This window comes from Natator depressus, chromosome 9 (genome assembly GCF_965152275.1).
Source record: "Natator depressus isolate rNatDep1 chromosome 9, rNatDep2.hap1, whole genome shotgun sequence".
NCBI lineage: Eukaryota > Metazoa > Chordata > Testudines > Cheloniidae > Natator > Natator depressus.
The window spans coordinates 58429893-58457890 of NC_134242.1; the positions used below are offsets into that span (position 1 = coordinate 58429893).

At 48.3% G+C, this 27998-nt stretch overlaps 1 protein-coding gene across 2 annotated transcripts; it reads right to left on the reverse strand.

Moving 5' to 3' along the window:
• Positions 1-13142: 13142 nt before the first annotated feature.
• Positions 13143-27997, reverse strand: LOC141993513 (serine/threonine-protein kinase Nek5-like). Of its 2 annotated transcripts, none has more exons than XM_074963055.1 (5): positions 27732-27997; positions 21598-22509; positions 19308-19367; positions 17734-17937; positions 13143-16798 (listed from the first exon to the last, which is right to left on the reverse strand). In XM_074963055.1, exons 2-5 carry the CDS (start codon positions 22502-22504, stop codon positions 16650-16652), a joined length of 1320 nt encoding a protein of 439 aa, XP_074819156.1. In that variant the 5' UTR covers positions 22505-22509; positions 27732-27997; the 3' UTR covers positions 13143-16649. The 2 variants fall into 2 exon arrangements, with proteins under 2 accessions (XP_074819156.1, XP_074819155.1); XM_074963054.1 differs by having other exon boundaries at positions 21364-22509.
• Position 27998: the final 1 nt, after the last annotated feature.

Genomic DNA, 27998 nt, shown 5'->3' on the forward strand with positions numbered 1-27998 from the left:
TATTAAATTCAGGGCCGATTTTGGTCAATTTCACGGTCATAGGATTTTAAATATTGTAAATGTCATGATTTCAGAAATTTAAATCTGAAATTTCACCGTGTTGTAACTGTAGGGCTCCTGACCCAACTCTGAAGGCAGGAGTGCAGAAGTAAGGATGGCACGGTATGGTATTGCCACCTTTACTTCTGCGCTGCTGCTGGCAGGGCGCTGCCTTCAAAGCTGGGTACCTGGCCAGCAGCTGCTGCTCTCCAGCCACCCAGCTCTGAAGGCAGCACAGAAGTAAGGGTGGCAATGCTGCAAACCCCAACAATAACCTTGCAATCCCCCCTCCTCCCAACCCCCCATGGCTCTCTTTTGCGTTGGGACCCACGGTTTGAGAAACACTGGTCTTCCCTGTGAAATCTGGTCTTGTGTACTTTTACCCTATACTGTACAGATTTCACGGGGGAGACCAGATTTCACAGACAAAACCCATTCTCACGTATGCAGAGCTTCCCAGCATGAGAAATGCAACCTGGTGTCCCCTGCTTATTCTTGTTATAGAGCATGGTGGTTTTCCACTGGAACCTGCACCCCATTTTGGGACACCAAGCCTCTCCAAGTCCTTGGTGGGCGTGGGCAGGCCTGCTCTTATATCCTGAATGCATCGCTGCCATTCCTGGTGTGAAGTCCCTCGATGTGGTCTCCGCAGCCCAGCGTGGACGTATCCATGCTCATTACAATTTGTGCTAGTGGAAGTGGGAAGTCAAGTCCATGTTGAGGATTGTTCTTGCCTGCCACCTGGGCAAAGAGGCCCCAAGGCCATCTGGATGTGATAGGAGAGTCTCTGTGTGGCTTGTTTAAAATGGGATCTCAGGGTCCAATGAGGTGGTTTCTTGTGCAGACTTGCCATGGGTACCATGACTCCTGTCGAGGCCACAAAATCTAAAAGTTGTGTCTACCCATAACAACTTCTGGCTTTGACAAATCTCCACCAGGCTCATAATACCTTGGAGCAGACCCTGGAGTAGGAAACCTCTGAGCTCAGCCATGACTGCTGGGTCTTTTGCTTATTTCAGAGGGCTGCTGGGCAAGCAAGCTGGGACAAGGTAGCTTATTGTGAACCCTGCCGATTTCAGCACCCTACTGGTGACACAGATTGATTCACGGATGGCAGTTCCAGAAAGGAGAACACATGCACTCCCTGCTGGGCAGGTAGACAACTACAGCCAAGTTTTCCATGAACACAGAATTAGTAGTGCTGGTCCCCTCTTACAGATCTCAGATATAATCTGTAATTGAGGTGTGTCCATATATGCAAATAGGCTGAGATTTTCAAAGACGTCTAAGGAAATTAGGTGCCCAAATCCCTTAGGTGCCTTTGTAAATCCCAGCCTAAGCATTGGCAAATTCCAGAATGCATGGCTAGTAGCCTTCTTGTAGAAGGAGTTTCATAATTTCCTGCGTGAGCTTTCCTTTGGACCACTACTTCTAATTGGCTAGACAGTGATAAAGGTCCTTGAGATCCAGCATATGCCTGAGCCCTCCTGGTCTTTTTTAGGGATCAGGAATTTGGAATTCCTTCTTTTTCCCAGTGGAATGGACTTGATGGCTTTTTTTGGTCTTGCCTGCAGTATCTTTTTCTGATAAAAAGGTGCCCAAGAACAGTAGGACTTTGTCTTTTAGAGCCAAGAATTTTTTTTTAAATATTGTACATGGTTTGAGAAATTATATTTTGCTAGGATAAGTGATTTTCACACTGATCACTTGGTTTAAGTGATTTACTTCAAATTATGTAGCATGTTGTTGATATACAGATTAATTATACGAATGAGGATAATAAAAGCTTCTGTTATTCTCTGGCATACTCTACCTATGTAGTGGCAGGAGTGAGGAAAAAAGAAAGTGAGATATTTTGCCACTTTCTACAGCTAATTTTTTACCTGTTTGCCCAAATGGGTGGAACAGAACAACGTACTGGAGCCCGGTAGCAAAGGGAGGTTGGCCCCAAGTGGAATATCCAGGAGCCGATTAGGTGCTAAAGCTGGTAATCGTTTTCTGTGGCTAACCTAGAAAAAGAATACATTCATGGGATTTCAGTCTGACATTTGAATAGTCCACTTGCATTGCAGTTCTCATAAACCACCCTGATGGTTTAATAAGCCAAACATTAATTTCTAGAAGAAAACAAAGGACACAGTGTTCTGAGAGTGAGATATTTAAAGCTGGTCTCTGGTTCCGAGACTAGAATTTACAGGTGCTGTTGAGGTAATTCAGACATCTCTGTACTTGACTGTACTCACAGACCAGGTACTGAAATGTCTAAGGGCCTGATATGAAGCTCCCTGATGTCTGTGGAAAGAAGGAACTTGCAGCTGGGGGTGAAAGCCAGATACTTCGCTCCATACCTTCCTGGCCTCCCACTGGGACCAAACCCTCCACCTCTTCCTTGCCTCCACCTGCTTAAACTAGACCTACCACTGTGTCTGTTCCCCCCAGGCTGGGGCCCCTACGCCTTAATTACAACCTCCCCTGGCTTCACCGAAGCCTGCTCCCACCTCCCCCTTCCTCAGCCTCCTGCTCGCACTTCCCTCAGCCTCACCCCCCTGCTTCCGCCTCCCTCGGCCTCACCCCCCACAGTTCCCATCTCCCCCTTCCTCACCCCACCATGCTCCCACCTCTCCTGGCCTCATCTCCCCTGGTCCCAACTTCCCCTGGCCTCACCCCTCCTCCCCCGCTCTCACCTCTCCCACCCTCAGCCCCCTGCCTCTCCCTCCTTCACCCCCGCCCGCTTCCACCTGCTCCCTCCTTCACCCTCCCTGCTCCCCCCTCCCCCTTCCTCACCCCACCCTGCTCCAGCTGACACCAAGGAAAACCTCGTCCCTCCGCTCCAACTCCCCGAAGCCTCACACCTCCCCCTTGCTCACCTCGTCTACCTCCTCTGTCCCCAACAGCTCATCTGCGGTCCGGGAGCGGGCATAGAGATAGTGCTCCATGGCCGTCTTCAACACCCCCCGTCTGGGACCCGTCATTGTTCTCCTCCAATAACTCCAGCTACCTGGGCAAGCTCTGGCCCTAACTGCCGCCACTGGTCTGCGATTCTAGAACTGCTGAGCTTGTTGCCCTGGGAGTGTTCTCTCACAATGGCCTTCCCGCCAGCCAGCTTATGTGGCTGTCGTCATTTTAGGGGGCAGCTGTTGGAGAACCTAACCAGTCCTTCCTAATTCATACACACCCCCTTCCTGGCACAGAGGATTGGCCAGGGCTCCCTCCAGAGACCCTCACCACTGCTCTTTGAGACCTGGATCCTGCTCCTGTTGATTTCTATAGCAAAACTTCCATTGACTTTGATGTGAGCAGGATCAGGCCTTACCCGACTGCAGGGCCTGTTCTTGAGTTCCCCTTTGCAACACACAGCCCCTGCAGGCCTGGGAGCAAGCGCGTCTGTGACCTGCAGCCTGGGACTATGGTTTTCTTAGCAGTTCCTCTGGGCACTGGGAGGTAAGGGTGCCCCCATCCTCTGGCTTTCTACCTTACTACCTTCTAGCTCAGCTTTGAAGTTAGGATTTTAATGGTACAAACATTTAAGCACTGCTGAGTTTAACTGGCTCAGCTATAAACTGATGTCTTTCTATTATCTCCAAACATTAAGGAGCTCAATAAGGTGAAGGATGAATCTTTTACTTTCCCGGCTCCTGTGGCATTACAAAGCTTCACAGTGGCTCGGGGTGTTTTCCTTGGCTCTCACTGCCTTACAGAGTTCCTAATTTCCCAGGGTCCTCTGAGTCCCCAGAGCTGGAAACTCCACAGTTTCCCTGAGCTGAGCCAGGGAGGCAGGGGCCCAGGCAGGGAGAGTCTCAAAGCTGGAGAGTTGGTGGCACGTTCAATTTTGTTCACACAGGGGCAAGGGGCAAATTTCCAAACTTATCTTGAGAAAATGCCTGCTCTGCATGCCTTGGTCATCGCCACATGTGTACACTGGAGCCTTGGGATTTTCAGAGGGATGTTGGCATACACAGAGTGGTACCCAGACAATGCTGTAACCATGGGAATCACTTAGGCATAGCCCTCCCCTACACAGTATGGGACTGCAGAAACTCTACATAGCATAAGAATATAAGAATGGCCACACTGGATCAGACCAAAGGTCCATCTAGCCCAGTATCATGTCATCCAACAGTGGCCAATGCCAGGTGCCCCAGAGGGAATGAACAGAACAGGTAATCACCAAGTGATCCATTCCTTGTCACCCATTCCCAGCTTCTGGCAAACAGAGCCTAGGGACACCATACCTGCCCATCCTGGCTAATAGCCATTGATGGACCTATCCTCCATGAATGTATCTAGTTCTTTTTTGAACCCTGTTATAGTCTTTGCCTTCACAACATCCTCTGTCAAAGAGTTGTATAGGTTGACTGAGCTGTGTGAAGAAATACTTCCTTTTGTTTGTTTTAAACCTGCTGCCTATTAATTTCATTTCGTGACCCCTAGTCCTTGTGTTATGAAGAGTAAATAACACTTCCTTATTTACTTTCCTCACACCGGTCATGATTTTATAGACCTCTATCATATCCTTAGTCACCTTTTTTCCAAGCTGAAAAGTCCCAGTCTTATTAATCTCTCCTCATATGGGAGCTGTTCTACACCCCTAATAATTTTTGTTGCCCTTTTCCAATTCCAATACATCGTTTTTGAGATGGGGTGACCACATCTGCACTCAGTATTCAAGATGTGGGTGTACTATGGATTTATATAGAGGCAACATGATATTTTCTGTCTTATTATCTATCCCTTTCTTAATGATTCCCAACATTCTGTTTGCTTTTTTGACTGCCGCTGCACATTGAGTGGATGTTTTCAGAGAACTATCCGCAATGACTCAAAGATCTTTCTTGAGTGGTAACAGCTATTAGACCCCATCATTTTAGATGTATAGTTGGGATTATGTTTTCCAATGTGCATTACTTTGCATTTATCAACATTGAATTTCATCTGCCATTTTGTGGCCCAGTCACTCAGTTTTCTGAGAACCCTTTGTAGCTCTTCACAGTCTGCTTTGGATTTAACTATCTTGAGTAGTTTTGTATCATCTGCAAATTTGGCCACCTCACTGTTTACCCCTTTTTCCAGATCATTTATAAATATGTTGACTAGGACTGGTCCCAGTACAGATCCCTGGAGGACACCACTATTTACCTCTCTCCGTTTTGAAAACTGAACATTTATTCCTACCTTTTGTTTCCTATCTTTTAACCAGTTACTGATCCATGAGAGGACCTTCCCTCTTATCCCATGACTGCTTACTTTGCTTAAGAGCCTTTGGTGAGGGACTTTGTCAAAGGCTTTCTGAAAATCTAAGTACACTATATCCACTGGATCCCTCTTGTCCACATGCTTGTTGACCCCCTCAAAGAATTCTAGTAGATTGGTGAGGCATGATTTCCCTTTACAAAAACCACGTTGACTCTTCCCCAACAAATTATGTTCATCATCACATCATGACAATTTTGTTCTTTACTATAGTTTCAACGAGTTTGCCCAGTACTGAAGTGAGGCTTACTGGCCTGTAATTGTCGGGATCACCTCTGGAGCCCTTTTTTAAAAATTGGTGTCACATTAGCTATCCTCCAGTCATTTGGTACAGAAGCTGATTTAAATGATAGGTTACAGACTACAGTCAGTAGTCCTGCAATTTCACATTTGAGTTCCTTCAGAACTCTTGGGTGAATACCATCAGGTCCTGGAGACTTATTACTGTTTAATTTAACAATTTGTTCCAAAACCTCCTCTGACACCTCAATCTGGGACAGTTCCTCAGATTTATCACCTAAAAAGAATGGCTCATGTTTAGGAATCTCCCCTCCTCGTCCTTGAAGACCGATGCAAAGAATTCATTTAGTTTCTCCGCAATGGCCTTATTGTGTTTGAGTGCTCCTTTAGTGTCTCGATCGTCCAGTGGCCCCACTGGTTGTTTAGCAGGCTTCCTGCTTCGGATGTACTTAATTTTTTTTGCTATTACTTTTTGAGTCTTTGGCTAGCTGTTCTTCAAATTCTTTTTTGGTCTTCCTAATTATATTTTTACACTTCACTTGCCAGAGTTTTTCTCCTTTCTATTTTCCTCACTAGGATTTAACTTCCACTTTTTAAAGGATGCCTTTTTGCCTCTCACTGCTTCTTTTACTTTGTTGTTTAGCCACAGTGGCACTTTTCTGGTTCTCTTACTATGTTTTTTAATTTGGGGTAGACACTTAAGTCAAGTCGCTATTATGGTGTCTTTAAAAAGTTTCCATGCAGCTTACAGGGATTTCACTTTTGGTGCTGTACTTTTTAATTTCTGTTTCACTAACCCCCTCATTTTTGTGTAGTTCCCCTTTCTGAAATTAAATGCTACTGTGATGGGCTGCTGTGGTGTTTTCCATGCCACTGGGATGTTAAATGTAATTATATTATGGTCACTATTACCAAGCGGTCCAGCTATAGTCACCTCTTGGACCAGATCCTGTGCTCCACTGAGAACTAAATCAAGAATTGCCTCTCCTCTTGTGGTTCCAGGACTAGCCTCTCCAAGAAGCAGTCATTTAAGGTGTCAAGAAACTTTATCTCTGCATCCCGTTCTGAAGTGACATGTACCCAGTCAATATGGGAATAGTTGAAATCCGCATTAATATTGAGTTTTATTTTTATAGCCTCTCTAATCTTCCTGAGCATTTCAGAGTCACTATCACATGTTGGGTGGACAGGACAAACAGCATATGCTCTAGCACAGGCATTGTCCCCAGGTACCTCAAAGAGAGGGAGGAAAGAAGTAGAGGCCCATAAGTCCTTCACTTTCTCACTGGCTCATTCCCCTCTCCCCTTGTTAGGACTATGTGGAGGAGATATGCCACATTTCTAGTTCTGCGCAAACTGTGATGCTATAACTCCCCTAATAATTCTTGTGGTGCATCAGCTTCTGCTCATGTGTCACTACTCCCAAGAGATCACCCCTTACTCCTCTCTCATCAGCTAAACTGGCGACGAGTTGTCTTTGTGGGACTGGGGCCAACAGGTGGTTGCTCTCTGCTGCTGGTTCCATTTGGGCTCCCTGGGCTGCCTCGTCCCCTCCCCATCTGGCTCACTTTGCAAGTCCATGTTCTCTGTTTGAGCCCAATGGCACCCCACTAGGGATAACAGTGTGGGGGAGCCTTCAGCATACTGGGAATATCTGTGTAGAGATGGTTCATCGGGGTTCGTCCCTCTCCAGGGCGGCGGGGAACCACACCACTTCCCTTAGTCCTTGCATGGCCCCTTGGGGAATCAGTCGGCCACAGGAGTCCTGGCTCAAGTCGTCTGGCAGGGGGCTGAGCACACACAGGTAACAATTAACAGATAACTAGCCCAGGCCCTGGGTCAGGGCGGGGTAGTAAAGAGTCAAGTCTCAGGCCCTCAGGCAGGGGCTGAGCAGCAGTTTATATAGTCAGCAGGCCCAGGCCCTGGGTCAGGGCGGGGCAGTAAAGAGTCCAAGGGCTTGGCTACACTTACACTTCATAGCGCTCTAACTTGCTGGCTCATGGGTGTGAAAAATCACCCCCCTGAGTGCAGCAAGTCAGAGGGCTTTAAAGTGCCAGTGTTAACAGGTTCCAAGTGCTGGGAGCCACACTCCTGGCGCTCGGAGCTAATCACCTCGTGGAGGTGGATTACCAGGAGCACCGAGAGAGCTCTCTGCCAGCGCTCGCATGCGACCACACTCTCACTTCAAAGCGCCGTTGCGGGAGCGCTCCCACGACAGCGCTTTGAAGTTTCCAGAGTAGCCATGCCCCAAGGCTCAGGCCCTCAGGCAGGGGCTGAGCAAACACAGGTAAACAGCACACCCAGGCTTCAGGCTCCGAGTGGCCTGGGAGAGGGGGAGACTGCCACCCACACATTGGGTGGCAGGGGGGACGCAGGCCCTCCCACTCCACTGTGTCCCTGCCTGGGGCCCTAGCAGTGGCCAAAGGCTCGCTGCTGTGTCAGTGGGGCTCCTGGCTGCAACACACTGACGTGGGTTCCGGCTGCGTTGCAGCCAGACTCGGGTCAGCTGACCCCAGGCTACTTCCCAACTCCCCCTCTGGAGGTACCTGAGTCAAGGTGGGTTCCTCAGGGGGGTTGATCACCATTGGAGCCTCGGGGTAGCTGGCAAGGGGTAGGCTCGGCAACTCTCCCACATGCTGGTCCGTGTCGAGTGTCAGCCAGTCTCCAGGTCCGCCGCTGGTTGCTGGAGTCTCCCTGGCGGGAGCTGGGCAAGAGGTGTCTGGCCGCTCCAGCAGCTGCCTCTTGAGTCAGCTCTGGGGTTGATCTCTTATACTTCCTGTCTGGCCTCTGACCCTCTGGGGGGCGGGCTTGGAGTGCTCTGGCTGCGCCCACTCTGGTGTCCAGCGGAGCTTGTCCCCCTCCAGGGCTCCGGGGAACCACATCGCCTCCCTACAATCTGGTTTTCCATTTTGGGGTCTATAATACTCTACCCCTGCTGCAGACACCTTAATCTCATCTTGACTAGGGCAAATGCCCTCCCAGTGCCCATGCTGGGGGTCCTTAGGGCATCGCTGTAGCTGCCTCTGCCCTGCTTGGAGGCAGCACAGTGGGGTGAGTAGCCTGGCGCGCAGGGAGTACGCCCTTGCCGCCTGTGAGCTGACGGTGAGGCTACTTTTCCTGCGCTCCTCCCCCCGGCCGTGTCTGTGGGTGGCTGTGCTCTGAGTGCATGGCGTGAGCTGCCGGGGCTCACCAAGAATAGAACCCGCTGTGGAAGTGCCTGCCCCTGCCCATGCTGGGGGTCCCAAGCTGTCCAGGATGAACGAGTTGTGGCAGGCCCTGGAGTGTCTGGCCCAGCCTTGACAGGCTTGGACATTGCAGACACATCACACTGATGAAGCAGAATTGCTCCCCGTTCCTGAATGCTGTGCTTTGCCCTGGGAGCCTTCAGCGGGAGGTCTGTCCTGCCCACAGCACCCAGCCCTGAGGAAACGCAGGCTGTGGCTCTTCTCTCGGTGGGCCTCAGAACTGCTGGAGGAAGCTGGTGGTGAGATCCTGATTGTGTTCCCAATGGTCCTTTGAGAGGTACCTGGTGAGAACACTCAGGGCCACAGTGACCCTGATAGGCACTGCAAAAACACTCCATGTTGCCTTCCCCAGGTCACCTTTCAGCTCCTCACAGATACATGACGGCTTCTGGGGGAACAGCTTGCAGTGGGGGGTGACCTGGCCTCAGGTAGGACAGAAAGGTTCTCTAGGGCTTGTATACACTTTGTGACAGGGCATGGCTTCCTCCTGGGCCTCTAAGCCAGGGCCTGTCTGTTCTTTCTCTTCCTGCCCCTCAACTGCCTCTGCACCTAGAGCAGAAACATGGCTGGCTGTGATGCTGTAGATGGTACAAACCCAAGAAACACCCTGCCTTGGCTCCCCCTGTCTTTCCTTCCCTTGCTGCAATTACTCCCTGATCTCTCTACTACTGTACCCCGTCCCCCTGGCTTGGGACACTTTGTTCCCCGCCCCCTCAGTCTGCTAGGGCCCTCCCCCTGACTCAGGACCATTCAATTCAAGGCAGATAGTTGTCTTGGAAGCTCATCAGAACAGCCAAATCTGGAAGTTAATACCCAAGACCCAGTGTATGCTACTGCAAGCTGGACCTCAATTCTGCATCAAGATCCCTGTTCAGCCACTGGGCCACAGGTCAGGTATTCTGGTAGATTTTTGTGCCCAGCTATTGACACAGGTGTCCCCTGATAGCCCCTTCCATCCGTCATCCTCACTGACCACCTGGGCATGCATAAGCAGTTGGACACAATGATGCTACTGGGGGTCATTCTGCTCTGACTTAGCTGTTGCACTTTCTGAAGCTCTTATATTCCTAGACCACAGCTGTAATGGAGACCAAAGATTTTTTTTCTTCTCCACAGTCATATCTGCAAAGTCCAGGCCATTGGAATTGTTCTGTACAGCGGGCAGCCTGGGGAAACCAGACCTGCTTGGCTACAGAGCTGAGTATCTTTCACTGTGAAGCGTTTCCGGTTGCGGATTAATTCTAGGAATTGGTTGTGTGAGTGCTGTGCAGGAACTGAGAAGGACAAATGCAGTCACTTCCGGCTGTGCTGACCCAGAGTTGGTACCAACGGAGAGAATTGTCGAAAAATAGAAAACTTCTCATTGGATTTAGGGCCTGACATTACTCACAAGAGGAGGCCTAATGACTTCAGTTGTGCTGCTCATGTGAGCAAGGGCTTTAGGATTTCTAAGGAGGAGAGAAAAATGTTTCAGGCGAAGATATTGAGTCTCTGCTTTTCAGGATTCAGTGCAGCAATTATAGAGTTAATCATGGCAGAATGTATTCTCATGGGTTAAACTGGAGTCTGAGTGAGTGGTGTGTTTGTTGGGTAGGCAGTGACTGCCCCAATGGTGGTATATTGTTGCAATTAATATTCCAGCTTTCATCGGAGTTTAATTACTCTGGAGGCAGAGCTATGCCAAGGAAAATTATCTGGAAGCTGGTAACAGCAACTGGCTGCTTTGAACATCTGGGGATCTTCTTTCCTTGTTAAATAAAAGTTTAGCATCTGTTAAGGAAATCCCAGTGTGTATTCTGATTCTTCAACACACAGCATCAGGCTGAGACGTGCAGAGGAAGGGCCAGCTCATAGCATTGCTTAGGATCAGAATGCTAGTGGTACCTTTGTTCATGCCAGATTGTCCAGTGCTGACTCTTCAGACTCCCCCATCATTTAAATACTCCCTCTCCCAGAACTTCACCCCAAGGTGTTTACACTTAATGCCCCCAAGAGGCACTTGATGGTTGTGACGTATAGAACTTGCACAGTCTCTAACACATTAATGCTCTTTTATACTTAACAGATAAAGCACAAGAGAGTACAGGTGCTCTGTATGAGCACAACCAACATCCTGAATGCAGTGCTCTCACTAGCTCAACCTTACCTTGCGAGTTCTTGGGGTGGCCATCTGTGTCCAGGAGGGAAGGTAGGGCCCCCTGCCTCATGCAGGCTCCTACATGTTGGGTTGCTTCTCCCTCCTGGCATCTCCTTCCCCAGCTTGGCTTCTTTCCTGTCCACTGCTTTCTGTGCACCTTATTTAAGCCCCTGGTTGGTCACCTGGCTTTCTGTTTTGTGTTCATTAACTTTCCATTGCTCCAAACCTGCACCAGCGCCCCCCCCAGCAGAAAGGTAGGATACAGTTACTCTCTTTAGCATAACTATTGTGGCCTTTAAAGTTAAGAGCCTTCCCATTGTCCTCTGTCTGGGAAAGGCATGCTTTCAGACTGGTGAGACTTGGTGAATACACATAGAGAGACATTCATGATACAGCAGTTTTCATGAGAGCAAAGTAAAAATAATCCTGAAATGCCAGGGTAGTAAAACTGCTCTGCAAGTGTGTTCCCCAGCTCCACAGTCAAACCTGTAGCAGATTTCACACTCAGATTGTAGGTTAAAGTGGAACATTTCCCCCATGCATGGGGCTTTGTTATCTCTAGGATTACTGCACACAGCCAATACAATATAGCCACGCAGTATAATTTTCTGATTGACAGAACGCATGGGTATGCCCAAGCCCAAATTTATCCCTGGTGTCACTTCCCATAAGTCAGTGGAGTAACACCATAGATGCATTTGGCCTCTGCAGGTGTCTCTGAATTTTGCACCAGTAGTCAAATCCTGGTCTCTTCCTTAGGGAGCTCTTTGAGAGTATGAGAGCAACACAGGCCCAGGCCCAGGCCCTGGAATTTGTTACCCATCTGAGAGGTTATTTGTTGTGTACTGTGGCGCTGGTGCAAATGTCCCTATTTTAAAATATTGATTCCTTCTTTCCAAGGGGCTGAGCCCATAAGTGGCATGTGTCCTCATCACCCAGCGAGATCAGTGGGAGCAGAAGGTGTGAAGAGCAGTACAGGTCTCCCACCGTTGGTGGAGGCTCAGATGGGCTGGGGGCATTCCAACCAGACTATCCATGTTGTGTGGGTGGGAATCCACAGAAAGTAACTGTGGAGTACCTGACCCCTTTGGAGTACACAGGTGTCACTTCAGAAGGGGCTGGAGGGCTGAGCCCCACAGGCAAAAGGGAATGCCACTCCAAACTAGAGACAAGCGATGGGTGGTGACCGCTGTGTGGGCTCTGGGCCAGTGAACTGTCTGGGGGCTGAGAGAAAGAAATGGGTTGTGCAGGGAGTTTTTGGAGTGACTAGCGAGAGAGAGACCAAAAACTGAGAGGGACCCCTGTGGACAATGCAGCCTGGAACCAGTGGGACAGCAGGGACCACCCATCAGGACCCCACCATTCATAGCTCACCCCAAACAACAGCTTCAGTGTGCTAGAGGTAGGACTCACTGGAGGAGGGTTGAGTTAACACAGGACAGGGAATCTGTGTCTATGTCTGTGAGGGGGCTGTATGCTGTACCAGGGGCAAAGGAGATCTGTGTAACCCCTGCTAGAGATCCTTCCCTGGCTTGACTCCTGGCATTGCTTGAGCTAGATATTGTTCAGTATCGTACTTGTTCCAGGGATTTACCTTGGTCTGTCCCCAGGCAGGAGGACTGGTGTTTCGGGAGAGAGAGGCATGTGGTTGGAGGCCTGGGACCCCTTCCCTAATCCCGGGATGCTCCACTCCTGGCAAAGGCATTTTGTTCTTTATAGAATCTGACCCGTAACCACTTGGCTTAAGTTATCTGAAGTATATTCTAACACCTGTTCCTTTCTCTCATTGGTGGAAGTACTAATGACACCATGATTTGTTTGTATGTAACTTTTTCCTAAAGCTTGCTGTTTGCTCAGCAGCCTTCAGTGACTTGTAGCTAACAACTGTCCTTTTAATTGTCATTGAGCTGGTCACCACCCCCAGGTACCTGTACCTCTGACCCCTTTGTGGCCTTCGTAACGGCACCGCAGTCAAATTTCAGGTTTCTAGCCATCACGTTCCTCACAATGGGATCTCACAATCCTCTCCCTCCAGACTGGGTCCTTAGGCTGCCGACTCCTGTGATTCACTGTCATGATCTCAGCAGGGCCAGCTTCTCCTCAGCACCTGCCGTCCTGTTCTGTCTGGGGCAATGACAGGGTTAACCAGTGATGACCAGCCAGGCTTCGTAAAGCAAAGTACTTTTTATTCAGAACAAAATAATTACAGAGAAAACATACATGAATGCCTGGCTTACCAAGTGGACACCCACCTTTCACATGGAGATCTGGCAGGTTTCAGAGTACTTCAGGTCCTTTGCAGGGCCTGTCCCACTTGGTCACAATCTCACCTCTGTTCTTGGATTGAGGGTGAGTAAACTCTCTCCCTGTGTCACAGTGGCTACTTTATATGGTTTACAGTTTTTTTTCTGACAGGCCACTTGAACCAGGTCAAACCATTCTATGCTATTTCTCCAGGGGACAAAACTTCCCCACACTTGTTACCTGCTGTGTTTAGCATTAGAGATTTGCATACATTACCTCCCCCCTCACCACACGCCCGCCAGTGATTTTAGCTCCTGCAGGAAAACATCTTGTAGCTCACTCATTGAGCTAGGAGTCCAGTCACTAGACAGCCCATAACGATATGTGCATCATTATAACACTTAGAAAGTTGATACAACAATATTTGAATATTCCAAAGCATAACATGTGTCCCACACACTTCTTCACTAACACTATTTTAGTTACAGTGTAATCCTTCCTCTCTAAAAAGTGTTAACAAAGAGATGGGGAAAAAACCAACACGAAGAAGTAGACCTATCAAGATTTGCTAAATCTTGCTGCTGAGTCACTTTGCTTTTTGGGGTACCCCACTCCCATCCTTCTATAAGGATAAGACCTTTGTCTGCAACCATACTGTAAGGCCTAAAGCCTAAGGCCTTCCTCTGCAGACAGATTAAAAGAGCAGCCGATCAGCAGGCATTAGCTGAGAAGCAGGAAGTCCCATTCTCACATTCCATTTAAATTACATTAAAACAAGTTAATATCAGGCTGTTAAGAAGGCGCCCACAATCACCAGATAAAGAAACAGATCTTAAGATGGCTAAAGAAAATGTAGTTTAATAAAAAGAAAAGGAGTACTAGTGGCACCTTAGAGACTAACCAATTTATTTGAGCATAAGCTTTCGTGAGCTACAGCTCACTTCATCGGATGCCTGTTTAATAGCATCCTGTCTGACAAGAAATCAATTATCAATAGTTGTGGTTGTGAATAATTAATATAATTACAGATTTCTAAGGTATCACAAGTACTCCTTGTTCTTTTTGCTAATATAATTAAGTAAATCAGGAGTGGCTCAAGGATATTTTGCAAGCAGAAAAAGAGAGTAAATTTGTAGAATAAATTGTTAACTGGAAATTATTTGCCGAGATCTTTGTTTGGTAGAATTTAGCATTTGGAATAAGTGATTGCTTGCAACATATCTTAACCCCTTACAATTAATAATCTCTCCCAACTTGTATTTAGCTGTGGGACTCTGATTATCTTTTCCAGGCCTGAAGAAGAGCTCTGTGAAGCTTGAAAACTTGTCTCTTTCCCCAATAGAAGCTTGCCTTGTCTGTCTCATATTCTGGGAGCAACATGATTACAACAATACTGCAAAAGCTGAATGAAGAGGGAAGAAATAAATATACTGAAAGCTTTGGTGTTTCCTTTCTTCTCCATTGAGAGTTGCAGAGGAAATAGAGCAGAACTGTCACTGTAATGCAGATGACTGAGAGTTTGTTTAGGTGAAGTGGGCACTGATGCAGTTATTATTAATCAGCAACTCAGTCTGAGTTTTAGCTTTATTTTTATGTTAAGTGCAGTAACTGTGTGTGCCCATGGTCATAGCTGTTCAAAGCCATCTCAGATTTAAAGGGACATTGTCAAGTTGTTTTAAAACATTCAGATTTCTGACAGAGCACCCTTTAAATAGCATGGACAGGACGTTTTTCAAAAATTCCTTTTTACAGTGTTTTCAACTCCTGTGATATTTGGTGGATATTTTTACATCCTCCCTTCCCCTCCGCCCCAGGTCTTGAAGTTGGGACATTATGTGAGAATCTTAGCTTTCATTAAAAGGTAAGTGTCTGGGTTTGCAAATGTGAACTCTAAAGGCAAATAAGACTCTGAAGTTGTTTTTTAAATGCTCATGATTTTTTGGGCCTGACTCACGATGTTTGAACACTTAGGATTGGTAATGCTTCTTTCATATTTTGTTTTATAAGGCTTTTCCTGCTCCCTTCTAATCCTTAACAAGGATCTCTTGGGCATACCTGGTAGCAATACCAACAACCATGTGCACCCTCTGACCTCCACACTTCCCCTGTCCCTTCCTCACTACACACGCCTCCCATTTCAGCTGTGCTGATGCTGTTACCAATAAACAACCACTTGTGGGATCTGGGGATGAGCGTAGCCATGAGCTCCACCATCACCAGGCCCGGGGAACACTGCCTGTGAGTTCCCCTCCCTAATGAATGCATGAGAGTTCTGTCAAAATGGAATTGCTACATATATTTTCTCTAATCTCTTTCATTAATAGGAATTTTTGGTACACAACTTTCAGATAGAAATGTGGTTTTCAAGTTGATTCTGCCCCTTTTAATATGGGTTGTGGGAGGCAATCCATGCAGAGGTGTCTGCAGACATTCTGAAGGCACAGATGGCATGTGTTACCTATGAGACTCTTGCCACTTCAGAACTTCAGCTTGACTTAGAAATCACAGAAGCATTAGTTGATCAGCTGTCAACGGGATTCTAGTCTGAAGATAAGAAAGAAGGAAGACTAGCTCTCATATTCCCTCACTTCACAAGTCCTATAAAAGGATGTAGTAGACCAGATCAAAACTGTGCTTCCAGGGAAGTGGTACCTATTACAGTTACAGCTCTGGGCTTAGTTAGAGCTTCTGGGTCTGTGGATCAGCATTTGGAAGTCAATAGTTATTTGGCTGTGGCACAAGATAGGCAGGGACTGGGGAGTTTTCAGAGACTTCAGGATTAGCAAGTGAACAAGACTTAATGAAGAGTCTATATTTTCACATTGCTGAGTGAGCCTTCTGCTTATACCATGTACGTCAGCGCCCAGAGCTGTCAAACCTTCTAATGTCTGTCATAAACCTTTATTTATATTGTGCTACTTCCTACAGCTCCATCTCCTGGGCCAAAAAATAATCCAAGGGCAAATGAAAATGTAGTTTGGAAAAGAAAAAAACCCTAGTTTTGCATTGGAAAGTGGTACTGTAGTGAATGCACACCCTATGCCACTGCACCCCCCTTCTGCACTCCATCTCTGCAGCAGGATTCCAGCAGGCTCAGTGCTTTATATTATTGTGATGCTATTTGTGGAGGATAGTCCATCAATGGCTATTAGCAAGATGGTCAGGGATGCAACCGCATACTCTGAGTGTCCCTAGACCTCTGACTGCCAGAAGCTGGGAGTGGATAACAGGGGATGGATCACTCGATTGCCTGTTCCGTTCATTCGCTCTGAAGCACCTGGCACTGGCCGCTGTTGGAAGACAGGGCACTGGGCTAGATGGACCATTGGTTTGACCCAGCATGGCCGCTCTTATGTACCAAGCAAGGAGTGAAAACTCAGCATTGGCCATCAGGCCACCTTATTTGCCAGTCTGGAACAACACTCAGCAGCACACTACTTTGTATCTTCAGCTAAACTCTCGTCCTTCAGGCTGTTTCCATGAAGAGGCCTGGACTAAGTTGTTTCCTGGTCCAAGCTGAGGAGCAGGTAGCAGGTCTCCAGGTGGTCAGGGCCCATTCGATGTTCAAAATGAGGCTGCAGATCCTCAGGGGTGAACTGGGCCTGACCTGTGTTTTCATCATACAGAGAAGGTCCAACCCCACCTGCAAGCAAGTGACAGACAGGTGAGTTCAGATGACCCCATGTGTATATATTCAGAGTTGGGCAATGTGGTATGGAACCTTGCTTCTCACCTCACTTGTTCAAACCCAGCCCAGCTGACTAGGGACTGAAGGCTGACACTGCCCAGTGGTCATTCTGTAGTATTTCTAGATCTCACTCCACTTTCTGGTAGATAGATGTCTACAGCACAAAACTGCTGCTGCACCTTGCACTTAGCATGGCAGGGACAACTGCTGCCACATCAGGGTGATAGGAAGGAATTAGCCAGGCTGCAGTCTAGTCTCAGCTTTGCCCCAATGCACTGTGCGGTTTGGGGTGTGTCACATGACTTTTTGGCTTCAGTTTCCCCAGCTGTGAAATGGAGATAAGGGTGATTAGCTACCTGAGAGCCAATCAGGAAGTTCACTGGTTTCAAGTGTGTACAGTGATTGCGCTGGGGATGGACTGTGCTAAGTGTTACTGCACCCTCTCTGGCAGACTCAGCAGAAAGAATGGGCCATAGTGACTGCACTTCACTCCCTCAAGATGTGTCTCAGAGCCCCCCAGAAGGTACCAACAGTAGCATTAGGGAGGTGGGTGGAGTCCCAACCCCCACTCCTACTTCCCACCTGGAGCCTCAGGCTAACGTTGAGCTTTTGAACCTAGGGGTCCCTAGGCCCGTGCCCTGTGTGGAATGATGCAAAGGATTCCGGGACAAGGCATGTGAAGGAGAGAGGTTGTGGGTGGTTGAATTCTATCACAGCATGGAAAAAGCTGAGGACCCTTTTTCACAGCTCAGCTTGTCTCCTGCAAAGCAGAAGCCCAGGAATCAGATGAGCCTAGCCTCCTTGTCCGTTCCCTGCAAGCCTGCAGTTAGTATGGAAAGGCAAGATTAGTAGTCCCTAGTGTGTTTACTGGCTTCCCAGGGTTTCCTCACCTTTGCATGTCTCCCGCAAAGTCTTCAGGGTGGAGGAGAGAACAGCGGGCCCTTGGTGATCCACCTGTTCCTCCTGGAATGCCTCATTGTCAGCTGGCACCTTGATCGCACAGCGAGCATTGCTCACCACCTCCTCCAGGCTGGTTTCCTCAACCTCCTCGAAATCATCAGGGTAATCGGTCAGCTCTGCTTCATCCTTCCACTCTGCAGCGGGAGGGGCAGGGGAGCCCCAAGAGCATTAGTATGGTCTCAGGCTGCTCTTGGTGCTGCTCTCAGGATAGAGCCATATGACATGCTCCTCTGCACCAAACCCCGCCCCCCCACGACACACAACTCAACCTGCTGTACTACACACATGCTGCACCCACCTCAGTACCCAGCTCCACGCTCCCCCCAACACACTCACTTTCCCTGGCATGTCGCACACATCACCTGCCCCTACACAGCACCTCCTCAACATACACAACCTTGTGCCCCCACACAACACACACCTCCTCACACACACACATCACACCTCACCACCCTTCACATCCTGGCCCACCGCCATGCCCTGTCTCCACACCACATTACACAGACCTTCGGCCCTTGCACAGGGGATGGCCTCAGTGCAGCTTGGGGGAGGCCCTGTGCATGTCTCATGCCACAACTGCAAACCTCCCCAACAGAGCCAGAGAGGTGTGGGATGAGGCCTCCCTGCTACCCTACTTGAGACACACCCTGAGAGGATAGGACTAGCTGGTTCCCCCAGAAGGCTTGTGTTTGCCAGTGACCTATGCCAGTAATTCTCAACCAGTGGCTAGAGCCCCCTGGGGGGCCGCGAGCAGGTTTCAGGGGGTCCGCCAAGCATGGGCAGCGTTAGACTCACTAGGCCCAGGGCAGAAAGCCAAAGCCCCACTGTGCAGGACTGCAGCCCAGGGCCTCCAGCCCCACAATCCAGGGCTGAAGCCAAAGCCTGAGCTTTGCGTTGCCCCCTGCGATGTGGGACCCCGGGCAATTGCCCTGCTTCCAAACCCCTAATGCCACCCTGGCTTTCATATGCAGAAAACCAGTTGTTGTGGTACAGCTGAGCCGTGGAGTTTTTATAGCATGTGTGTGTGTGGGGCGGGGACTCAGAAAGAAGAAGGTTGAGGACCCCTTACCTATGCAACTTGTGTCAGAACACTGAGATTTTCAGTGCAGGAAGCAACTTTGTAAAAAGATGAAAGAATTTCCAGTTTGGGCTGGGTTTGATTAATCAGCCAGGGGGCTGGGTGTTCTCTGAATGTTGTCTGACTTGCACAAGGGGATTGCAAAGCGGAGCTTGGACTCTCATGACACTGGGGCTCTTCCCTGACATTCCCAGGCATGCTCCAGAACCATCTTCCTGGATGTATTTTGTCTTTTCCACATCTGTTCCCAGCGTAAACCCAGCTGTACAACAACGCACTGTGTGCAAAAACGAATGGTGGGCAGATGGTTGGCGTGGGGGTTATATTGTATCTGACCAAGATCATGCATGCCTTTATGAAAGTCCTGATCTGGGCTTTCATTGCCCTGGGTTTCAGGGATTGTGCCAACAGGACATGTGAAGGTACCTTGTAAATCTGTGCTCAGAGGGCTGGAGGGTAATAGTCTGTCAGGAGAGCTGCACTGGTCTGCAACAAAGGAAGGAAGACACATGTCAGACAGAGCAGGGGCTTAATGCACTGGGTTTTCTATGACAACACTGATGTCAACCAGAGATGGTCCTGAGATGCAGAATTCAAATTTGGGTATAGGTCCAGATTTCAGCTCCCTCAAAATTCCAGGTGTCCAGCTCTGGGGCTCTGGTTCAGACCTGTCTCTAGTTTAAATCCTGCTTAAGTCTGCAGTAAAAACATCCCACTTGGTTGATCTTATCCTAGATCTGATTTTACCTCATCCCAAAGCCACCAGCCATTTTCGCATGGCTAGCTCTCCCTAATGCCTGCCTGCAATAGCAGAGGCGGCAGCAGGCCAGGCCTGAGGTCCACTGGCAGAGAGTGTTGCGGGGAGGGGCAGGACTAGATTAAGAGGGGATACTGTAGGTCAGGTTGGGGAGTAGAGTCAAAGTTGTATGCATGGGTCTGTCTAGTTCTAACTGATGGAAAAGTGTGCCTGGTACAAAGCTCTTTATAGCCCTAGACAGCAAACCTCTAGAATATTATGAAGTTGGTTGGGTGTCTTCACCCCCGTCCTGAAATCATGTGCCTCCGAACAGGAGTATGGATGTACATGGTAGTAACCACTTGCAGGGTTAGGCTTTATACAGCCCATAATGAGCTGTGGCTACTTACTGCTTATATACCCAACTTAGGGAAACATTTGGGTTACATATTTATTTTTACGTAAATAGGGCTCAGTTTGTGCCTATGATGCACGTCCCTGCTCTGTGGGCAATACAGAGCTGCCCCGGCCAAGGAAAATGCCGAGAGGCCTGGCACTGCCTCCCAGAGCTAGGTGCACAGAAGCCCCATGTCCCTTAGGAACTCCACAGACTCCCCTTGCATGGCTGGCCACTGTGGCCAGTGTCACGGGCTGGCACATAGGGCAGACACAGCCACATGGCGCTATATGCCTGTGAAAGAACAATCTGACTTGTCCTTATTTTCATACAAAATTTCAGGGGAAATGCTCATCCTTTTTTTTTTTTTTTTTTAAAGCTCATACAGTGCAAAAAAAAAATTGCCCATGGCCTTGTCTGGGGCACTTTTCTATGCTCCTAGAACTTAGAGGTGGAGTTATTTAGCAGTGCCTGGTAACTTTGCAATACATTATATTGTATGGTTCATGGTTTCACAGTGTGCTGCCAGCACCTCCCTGAGAGGTCCATCTAGCCAACTGCTGGCTCCTCCACAGTGTTGTTAGCTGAAATGTCTGGTGGTTCCAAGGTTAAAAGGGCAAGGACTGAAGTATTTCTCTGTGCCCTCTACATAGCACAGCCGTCACCTCGGATTCAGGTCATGGCAGGAGGGAATCCGGGAATCACATGTCTCAAGCCAGTCCTTCAGTTTTGTGTAATGTTCAGACTGAATTAAAGCCAAAGCGGTTGCCTGGATATTTTATTGCAGAGGAAATCCAGGACAGCAGAGGCATATGCAGGATTGTTTCATTAGCCCGACAGAGCAAGAACCTGCAGAACCTAAGAGTCAGCCACACTTTGAACCTGTCGGTACTCTTATGGCTGGCCTGGCGGTCTTATTGCACTTCTTAATATGACGCCCATAATCTCCTGAGATGCTACATCTGTATATGCAAGTGATGGTTGTCAGGATTTAGGAACCAGCCTTTTTTACTGTGGCTGTTTGATTTTCTTATAAATAATAATGAAAACCTCCCATTCTGCACAGGCAAAAAAGTCAAGAACCAGGGCTGGGGGCCTAGCAGGGCTGCTCCCTTTCCTCTCTCCCCACCAAATAAAAACAAACCAGCAAAATCTCACACTTTCCTCTTTTCCATTTCTTGGATTTCAGCCTGGTCTCCGGAGCCTTTCCTCCCCTCCTACACCCAGTGTTCCCTGGTGGCTCTCTGATGTCACTTACTGTTTAAACCCATTATTTTACAGTATTTAGAAGCATAGGATAGACTAGTTGAGTAAACTCTCCCCAACAGTGGCCAGTACCCAGCTCTTACTTATCTCTCTTGGCACCTCCTTGATCAGAGGTGGAATGGGTATGTCGTCTTCTAAGTTCTCCTCAATGGAAGACACACTTTCATGCTCAAAGTCTTCAGAGTAATCTGAGCTGCTGTCTAGAGTGCTGAAGAGCTCCTCTGGCTCAAAAAGCTCTGGACTGTGAGTGCTGACATACGGTGGAGCTGACTTTGGCCTTAAGGCTCCCCTCCCTTGGTGAGCCAACAGTGTCTTACTTTGAGATGTGGGTGGGAGGGGATCTGTGTTGTCCTCCTCATGGAGCTTTGCCAGATGTTGCTGCTTGAAGAGCTGGGATTCTTGGTGAAGAAGGAAAAGCTTGAGGTGTTGCTGGACATAAGGGATGTTGAGGACGCTGCTGGCACTGGGTCTCTTTCCTGGGCACTTCTCCAGTATGGTTTGGATCAAGCCATGCAGGGGCTCAGAATAGCACTCTGGCACAGCTGCATACTCATCTTTCACAATCTTGTAAAACAAGCTGACCAGATTTATTCCATCAAAGGGTGGTTTTAAGGCACACATTTCAAAGAGAACACATCCCAGTGCCCAGATGTCCGACTTGGAGCTGTACGGCACATCCTCGCAGAGCTCTGGGCTCAAGTAATAGGGTGTGCCTACAAAAGTGCTTGCCATGTCCAGGGTGCTGTTCATGACCTTCGAAATGCCAAAGTCCCCCAGTTTCACCATCCCTTTCTTAGTGAGAAACACATTGGATGTTTTGATATCTCGGTGCAGGATCTTCATGGAGTGGATGTACTGAACAGCCATAGCTAGCTGCACAAACCATTCCATGATTGTGTTCTCGGGAAAGTACCCCTCCTTCCTCATCTTAATGTGGTCATCCAGGGAGCCACCATCACAGTAATCCTGGATGATGAACATATGTTCCTCCTCAAAGAAGTGCTCATGGCAGGTTACAATGTGGGGGTGCTTGAGTTTGCCCAGGATGGTCACCTCCTGAAGCACGGCCTCTTTGCTTCTCATTTTCTTTGATGGATCTGTCTTGATTTTTTTCACGGCAAACAGTTTCTTTGTCTCTGTGTTCCTCATCAGGAAGACCTCAGCACTTGATCCCCTGCCTATGGTTAGTATTTGCTCATACTTCTCCATTGTCTCAACCAGCATTCAAGCTAGAAGGAGAAGCAAAACCTCAGGTTACCATGTTGGAAATGTCAACCAAGTTCACATGCTTTCTGTTTCACGACTGAGGGAGGTTACCCTCAATTTTATGCTAATTGTGTGGTTGTGTTGGTAACAGTATTTGGAGCCTTTCACCTCTACATCACTGGTTTGAATCTGCAACAGGCCAGGAGGGATTGAATGATGTGGCTCTCTGACAGCAGTTGGTTAGTGGGCCTTTGTGAAGGGATTTGCTGGGCTCAGTCCAGTGGCTAGGAGCTACATCACAGAAACCACTATGACACTAATCCCCGTTGTTGGCAATTTTAGCTGAAAGGCCAAGGATTGAATCGGCCATGCTTCACCAACAGAGGTGGCCTCTCCAGGGCAGGGTTGAGGCTTATTGGTGGGGGTTGGTGTTCAGGAAGCTTGCACTGATGCTGGTCTGCAGTGTGACTGTGATGCCGGCAGACCAGGTGCCAGCTCATGCCAACGCCCCTGTGTCTCAATGGAACATTGACAAATACCTGGTGGGACCAGGCTGGATCACTGGTGAGTTAGAGTGGTTAAAATAGATATTAGGATTATAAATGTGTTTAGTCTTTTTCTGAAGGCTTGTGAGTTGCTGCATGCATTAATGTCACTTATAACATCTGCATCCCGTTTTGTAAGGTAATATTAGAGTGGTTGTATTGTAAGCCTCTGTGACTATGTAAATCACCAGACAGGAGAGATGCATTAACTAGTGTAAAGTGCTAATCTGCAACAGTAGGTGCTACATCCTGCCCAATGGGAAAGGTCCATCGACACCAGATGGATGCCAGATGGTCTATTGTGGGGCATTAAAGGGGACAAAAGACTCTGTTGTCCTACTCTCCCCCACCATGAAGATGAGTTATGCAAGTGAATTCTTCCATCAGCTGAGTTTGCAGTTCAGAGCACATGGCAGGAAGGGGATAAAATCCCAGACAGAAGAAACTGATTGTCTCTATGCTCTTGGCCTCTGGGGGGCAAGGTTTGCTAGGCATAAGCAAAAGATCCTCTGTGCTTAGCCTGGGTTAGCCCAAAAGGACATATAGAGCTCGCTTATTATAGAAGCTTCTATTACTTTTTGAAACAAGATTGTAACTCATTTGTGTATATATGTTTATCTGCTTTAACCTTGTAAATAACTCTTATTTCCTTTTCCTACTTTATAAATCTGTATGTAGTTTATTATAGGATAGGCTACAAGCTAAGTTCTCTCTAAGCTGTGTGGCCTTGCAGCAGGCTATCAAGGGGAGGAGAGGCACCTCACCCCCACCCCCTGCCCCGGAGCTGCTGCGGCGAGAGAGGGCTGGGTGGAGTCCTCTCTCCCTGCTGCAGCCCCGGGGCAGCCTGCACCCCAAACCCTTCATCCCCAGCCCCACCCCAGAGCCCGCACCTGCAGCTAGAGCCATCACCTCTCTGCACTCCAATCTTCTGCCTCAGCCCTGAGCCCCCTCCCATACCCCAAACCCCTCATCTCTGGCCCCATCCCAGAGCCCGCACCCCAAGCCAGAGCCGTCACCCCCCTGCACCACAAACCTCTATCCCAGCCCTGAGCCCCCTCCCACACTCCGAACCCCTCAGCCCCACCCCCGCCACACATCACTTCCATATTGGTGCACATAACAAAATTCTTTGCGCACATGAATGTAAAAAATTAGTGGGAACATTGGCCACAAGTGTCTTTGGTGTGAGATCTAAGGTACAATTGACCTGAGGTAAATAACTGGTCCTTTTGGACTGGAAGTAACCTGAATACTGCTGAGATCCTTGGTATAAAGGGCCATCTATCACAGTAGCTCTCAACTTTTCCAGACTACTGTACCCTTTTCAGGAGTCTGATTTGTCTTGCGTACCTTCAAGTTTCACCTCACTTAAAATCTACTTGCTTACCAAATCAGACAAAAAAAAATACCAAAGTCTCAGCACACTAGTATTGAAAAATTGCTGACTTTCTCATTTTTACCATATAATTATAAAATCAATCGATTGGAATATAAATATTATACTTACATTTTAATGTGACCTATATAAAACAGCATAAACAAGTCACTGCCTGTATGAAATTTTAGTTTGTATTGACTTCGCTAGTGCTTTTTATGTTGCCTGTTGTAAAACTAGGAAAATATCTAGATGCGTTGATGTACCCCCTGGCAGACCTCTGCGGACCCCCAGGAGTAGGCATAGCCCTGGTTGAGAACCACTGAAATGTCACAAAGGCAGGCTCACTTGGGTGGCAAGACAGATTGGAGAACCCAAGGGGACTGTCTGTGACTCCATGTTTAGGCTGTTCTAGTGCCTGTGGAGTTTACACTTGATTATTGGTTGGTGAAGTCTAAGTTCTTAACAGGCCGCCCTGAGGTTGGTGCTCACACTCTTGAGTCTTTGAAGGCTGCGTTACAGTGACCAGTGAGTGAATGGAACTCAAATCCCCTGATTTGAAGTTGTTTGCTTTAACCACAAGTCCATCCTTCCTCCCTAAGAAGTAATGAGCTGCTGGCTGGGGAAGGCATATTTACAAGGGTTGTGAAACAACCAAGAACAAATGCCGTATAGTGCCAAACTATACTTGGCAATCGTCAGCTATGAAACTGGAAAGCATCTGGACAAAAGAGTAGACAGTGGGGAAATGCATGCCTGGCAGAACTGAGACACCTTCTGCCTCCCAGATTCCTGGGAACTCTTGAGGCTAACATGTGAGGGTCTGGCAGAGTTGTGCCTGCAGCATGTGTAGACAGACCCAGACTAGCTCAGGAACCAACATCAGTGAAGTTGCATTAGTGTGCGCTCAACAGACCCGTCTAGGACCCCCAGTGCTTACTCAGTGGCTAGTTTGAACTGAAGTTCATACTGCTACGGCTTCACTGTTATCAATGTCTGGCCTAGCTAGACCAATGCTAGCTCAGGTACATCTACATGTGCTGCACTCCCACATCTGATTGCAGCGTAGACAGACCCGGACACCCAATATCACCTCAAAGGGGACGCTCCACAGTACACAAGAGCTTGTTGGAAGTGTGGTTGAGCTCTGAAAAGTGTTTGTAGAAAAATGGCCCCTCCTTATTCCACAGTCTGCTGCCCATGTGTGTATCAGGTTCAGAGCTGCTGGCTTTACTTAGCCAACTCCGTTTTTACTCCTGCCTATCCCGTGGAAGAACAACCTGGATTCTGTTTCTCCTGGTGCAGCATCATGACGGTTACAATTACAGGGCCAATCAGTGAAACCTTTGCAAACCCAGGTAAGACAATGGGGTTGCACAGGTGTCGCTGAGGGTAGAGTTTGGCCTCTAGGACCTTTATTATTGCCAGTGCTGAGTGAGAAGGAAAGAGCCTAGTCTGACGCTCAAGTACCAGGAATTGATGGGGCTGGCAGTTAGAAAGGAAACCATCTTTTGATGTGTAACCTGAGTGCTTTGCAGATGGAGGCAGGGGAAGATAAAGAGGAGGCCTCTGTGGTGTCATTTCTACAAAGTCAGAGCAGAGCCGTATTTTCAACTTACAGACACCTTCCCTCCATTCTCTCCTGTGCCAGGCTAATGAATGGCTTGCCAGGCTGGAGAACGCAGGCCTCCTGCCATAGCGCAGGCAATGGCAATGTAAGCTTGCCTGGTGATCGCGGCAGTGCACCCAAGCTCTGCCCTGCAGAGACCCCGGATAGGGCGAGAGGTGTGTTCTGTCTCCACAGCCCATCTAGTCCTTGGCTCTGCTGAATCTGCCTCCCAAGGGAGGGGGCCAAGTACTGCCCACTGTGCGGGACACCACTGACCCCTTTCCTATCACACATTCATGTGTTTCAGCCACTCCGAACACTGGTTGGACTTGAACTGGTGCCCTGGGCAAAAGGTGTCAACCTAATGCCCAGACTCCTGAGTCATCCAGTCCCCTATCAGTAGCTCAGGAGCTTGTCACCCACCCACTACCAGCGGGGCCCCTCCCACACAAGGTGATTAGCACAAGCAGTGGGGACTGAAGAGGGAGCAGAGACGGAAGGAGGGAGGAAGGAAGATGTTGAGAGGAGCCTGGAAAACTCCTGGGGAGGTCCCAGGGGACAGTGAGAGCGGAGGACACACTTTCATGTGGGTTCTTCTGAAATCTTCTCCAATCTCTTTAAACAACTGTAAAACCAGTGCTGTAGCTATGTTCCTCCCTACAGCAGTGCCCCTAAAACAGAACTTTGTTTGTTCTTGGCTTTTCTAACTTCCCATAGTTCCATTTTCTTTTAAGCTGTCAGGTTTCGCCATCAAAGAAACTCACAACAAAAGCAAAGCACAGCAAAGCTACACTAGGCAAATATAGGAACATAGGACCTGCCGGGTCATTGAGTCCAGTCCCCTGATATCACAGGAAACCCCATCAGGTTATCCTGTTCATAAACTTATCTACAGAGTATAAATGAAAAGCACCATTTACAAAACATATCACTGAATGGCTGCTATCACAGTAAATGCTATGTAAATGCATCCGAATGCAATACAAAAAATGTTCATTCCCATTATCTCGATTCAAGAGGGTTTATACCTTATCTCTTTCATCTTTCCTGTGCTGCTCATACATACATACACATACCCACTGTAATCACCAGTCTGTGTTACCCATAGTTTGCTCAGAGTTTCTTTCCTGATCCTTTTTTTTCCTTTTCAATATCTGCCATTTTGGTGCAGCTTTTGCCATGGTCCCCCCAAATATTCATAAAAGGGGCAGTGCAGAAACAAAGTGAGCTAAATCTAACACCCTCTGGGTCAGGTGCATTCATGCATTCCCTTCTCTCCTGCCCCTCTCCTCATCCCCCTCTTCCCCTGAAGCCTTCCCCCTCTGGGGGGACAGATCCATGTAGACCCACCTCCCCCAACTATAAACTGTGCTCCAATGACTTTACACACCATTTCCCCTTAAAACAGTTACTTTTACTAAATCTACCATGATTGCTCTGTGCTCTTGGATAAAAAATGCTGTGACAAAATGCATCCCTATTTCTGAATGTTAACAAACCCACCTCAGTTTATCTGTCCCTTGTTGTTTATTTTGCCCCCTAGGAGTTCTCTAGGTTGTTGACAGGTTTACATGCACCTGCTGATGCAATGATTGAAATAGACAGCAACCACAGCTCGGCCCTGCACTTTGCTTTTCCCGATCTTTGAAGCAGTGCTTTCCTTGTTGGCCAGCCCAGCACAGATCAGAGCCCCCCAAGTTCTGAAAAGCAGCCTACCAGTCTGTGGCTCTGTAGCTGTGCAGAGAGATCACTGTCTCACGCGGACGGATTTGCCCAGGGGTATGCAGATTTCCTATTTGCAGGGAGAAGGCTGGTGGGTCTCCAAAGTAGCCCAGGTAAATCTTCTGACGGTTCCCCAGCCAGGAAGTTTGGAGCTGGCGTGTGTTTGTCCTCAGGCTTCCGCACCTGGCTGGGGCCTGGTGCAGCAGTGCACTGCCAGACTTGCTTTGGACGTCTCCATGGCAACCCAGCTTACCCCAGCTG

Bases quoted from the DNA above. Each gene is read 5' to 3' on its own strand.
- LOC141993513 (XM_074963054.1), bottom strand. From the start codon at position 22,504: ATGCTGGTTGAGACAATGGAGAAGTATGAGCAAATACTAACCATAGGC. The intron at 17,938-19,307 runs GTACCTTCACAT...CTCCCGCTGCAG, and splicing joins TCTGAGCACAGATTTACAAG to AGTGGAAGGATGAAGCAGAG. The intron at 16,799-17,733 runs GTGAGGAAACCC...ACTTGCTTGCAG, and splicing joins TTTGCGGGAGACATGCAAAG to GTGGGGTTGGACCTTCTCTG.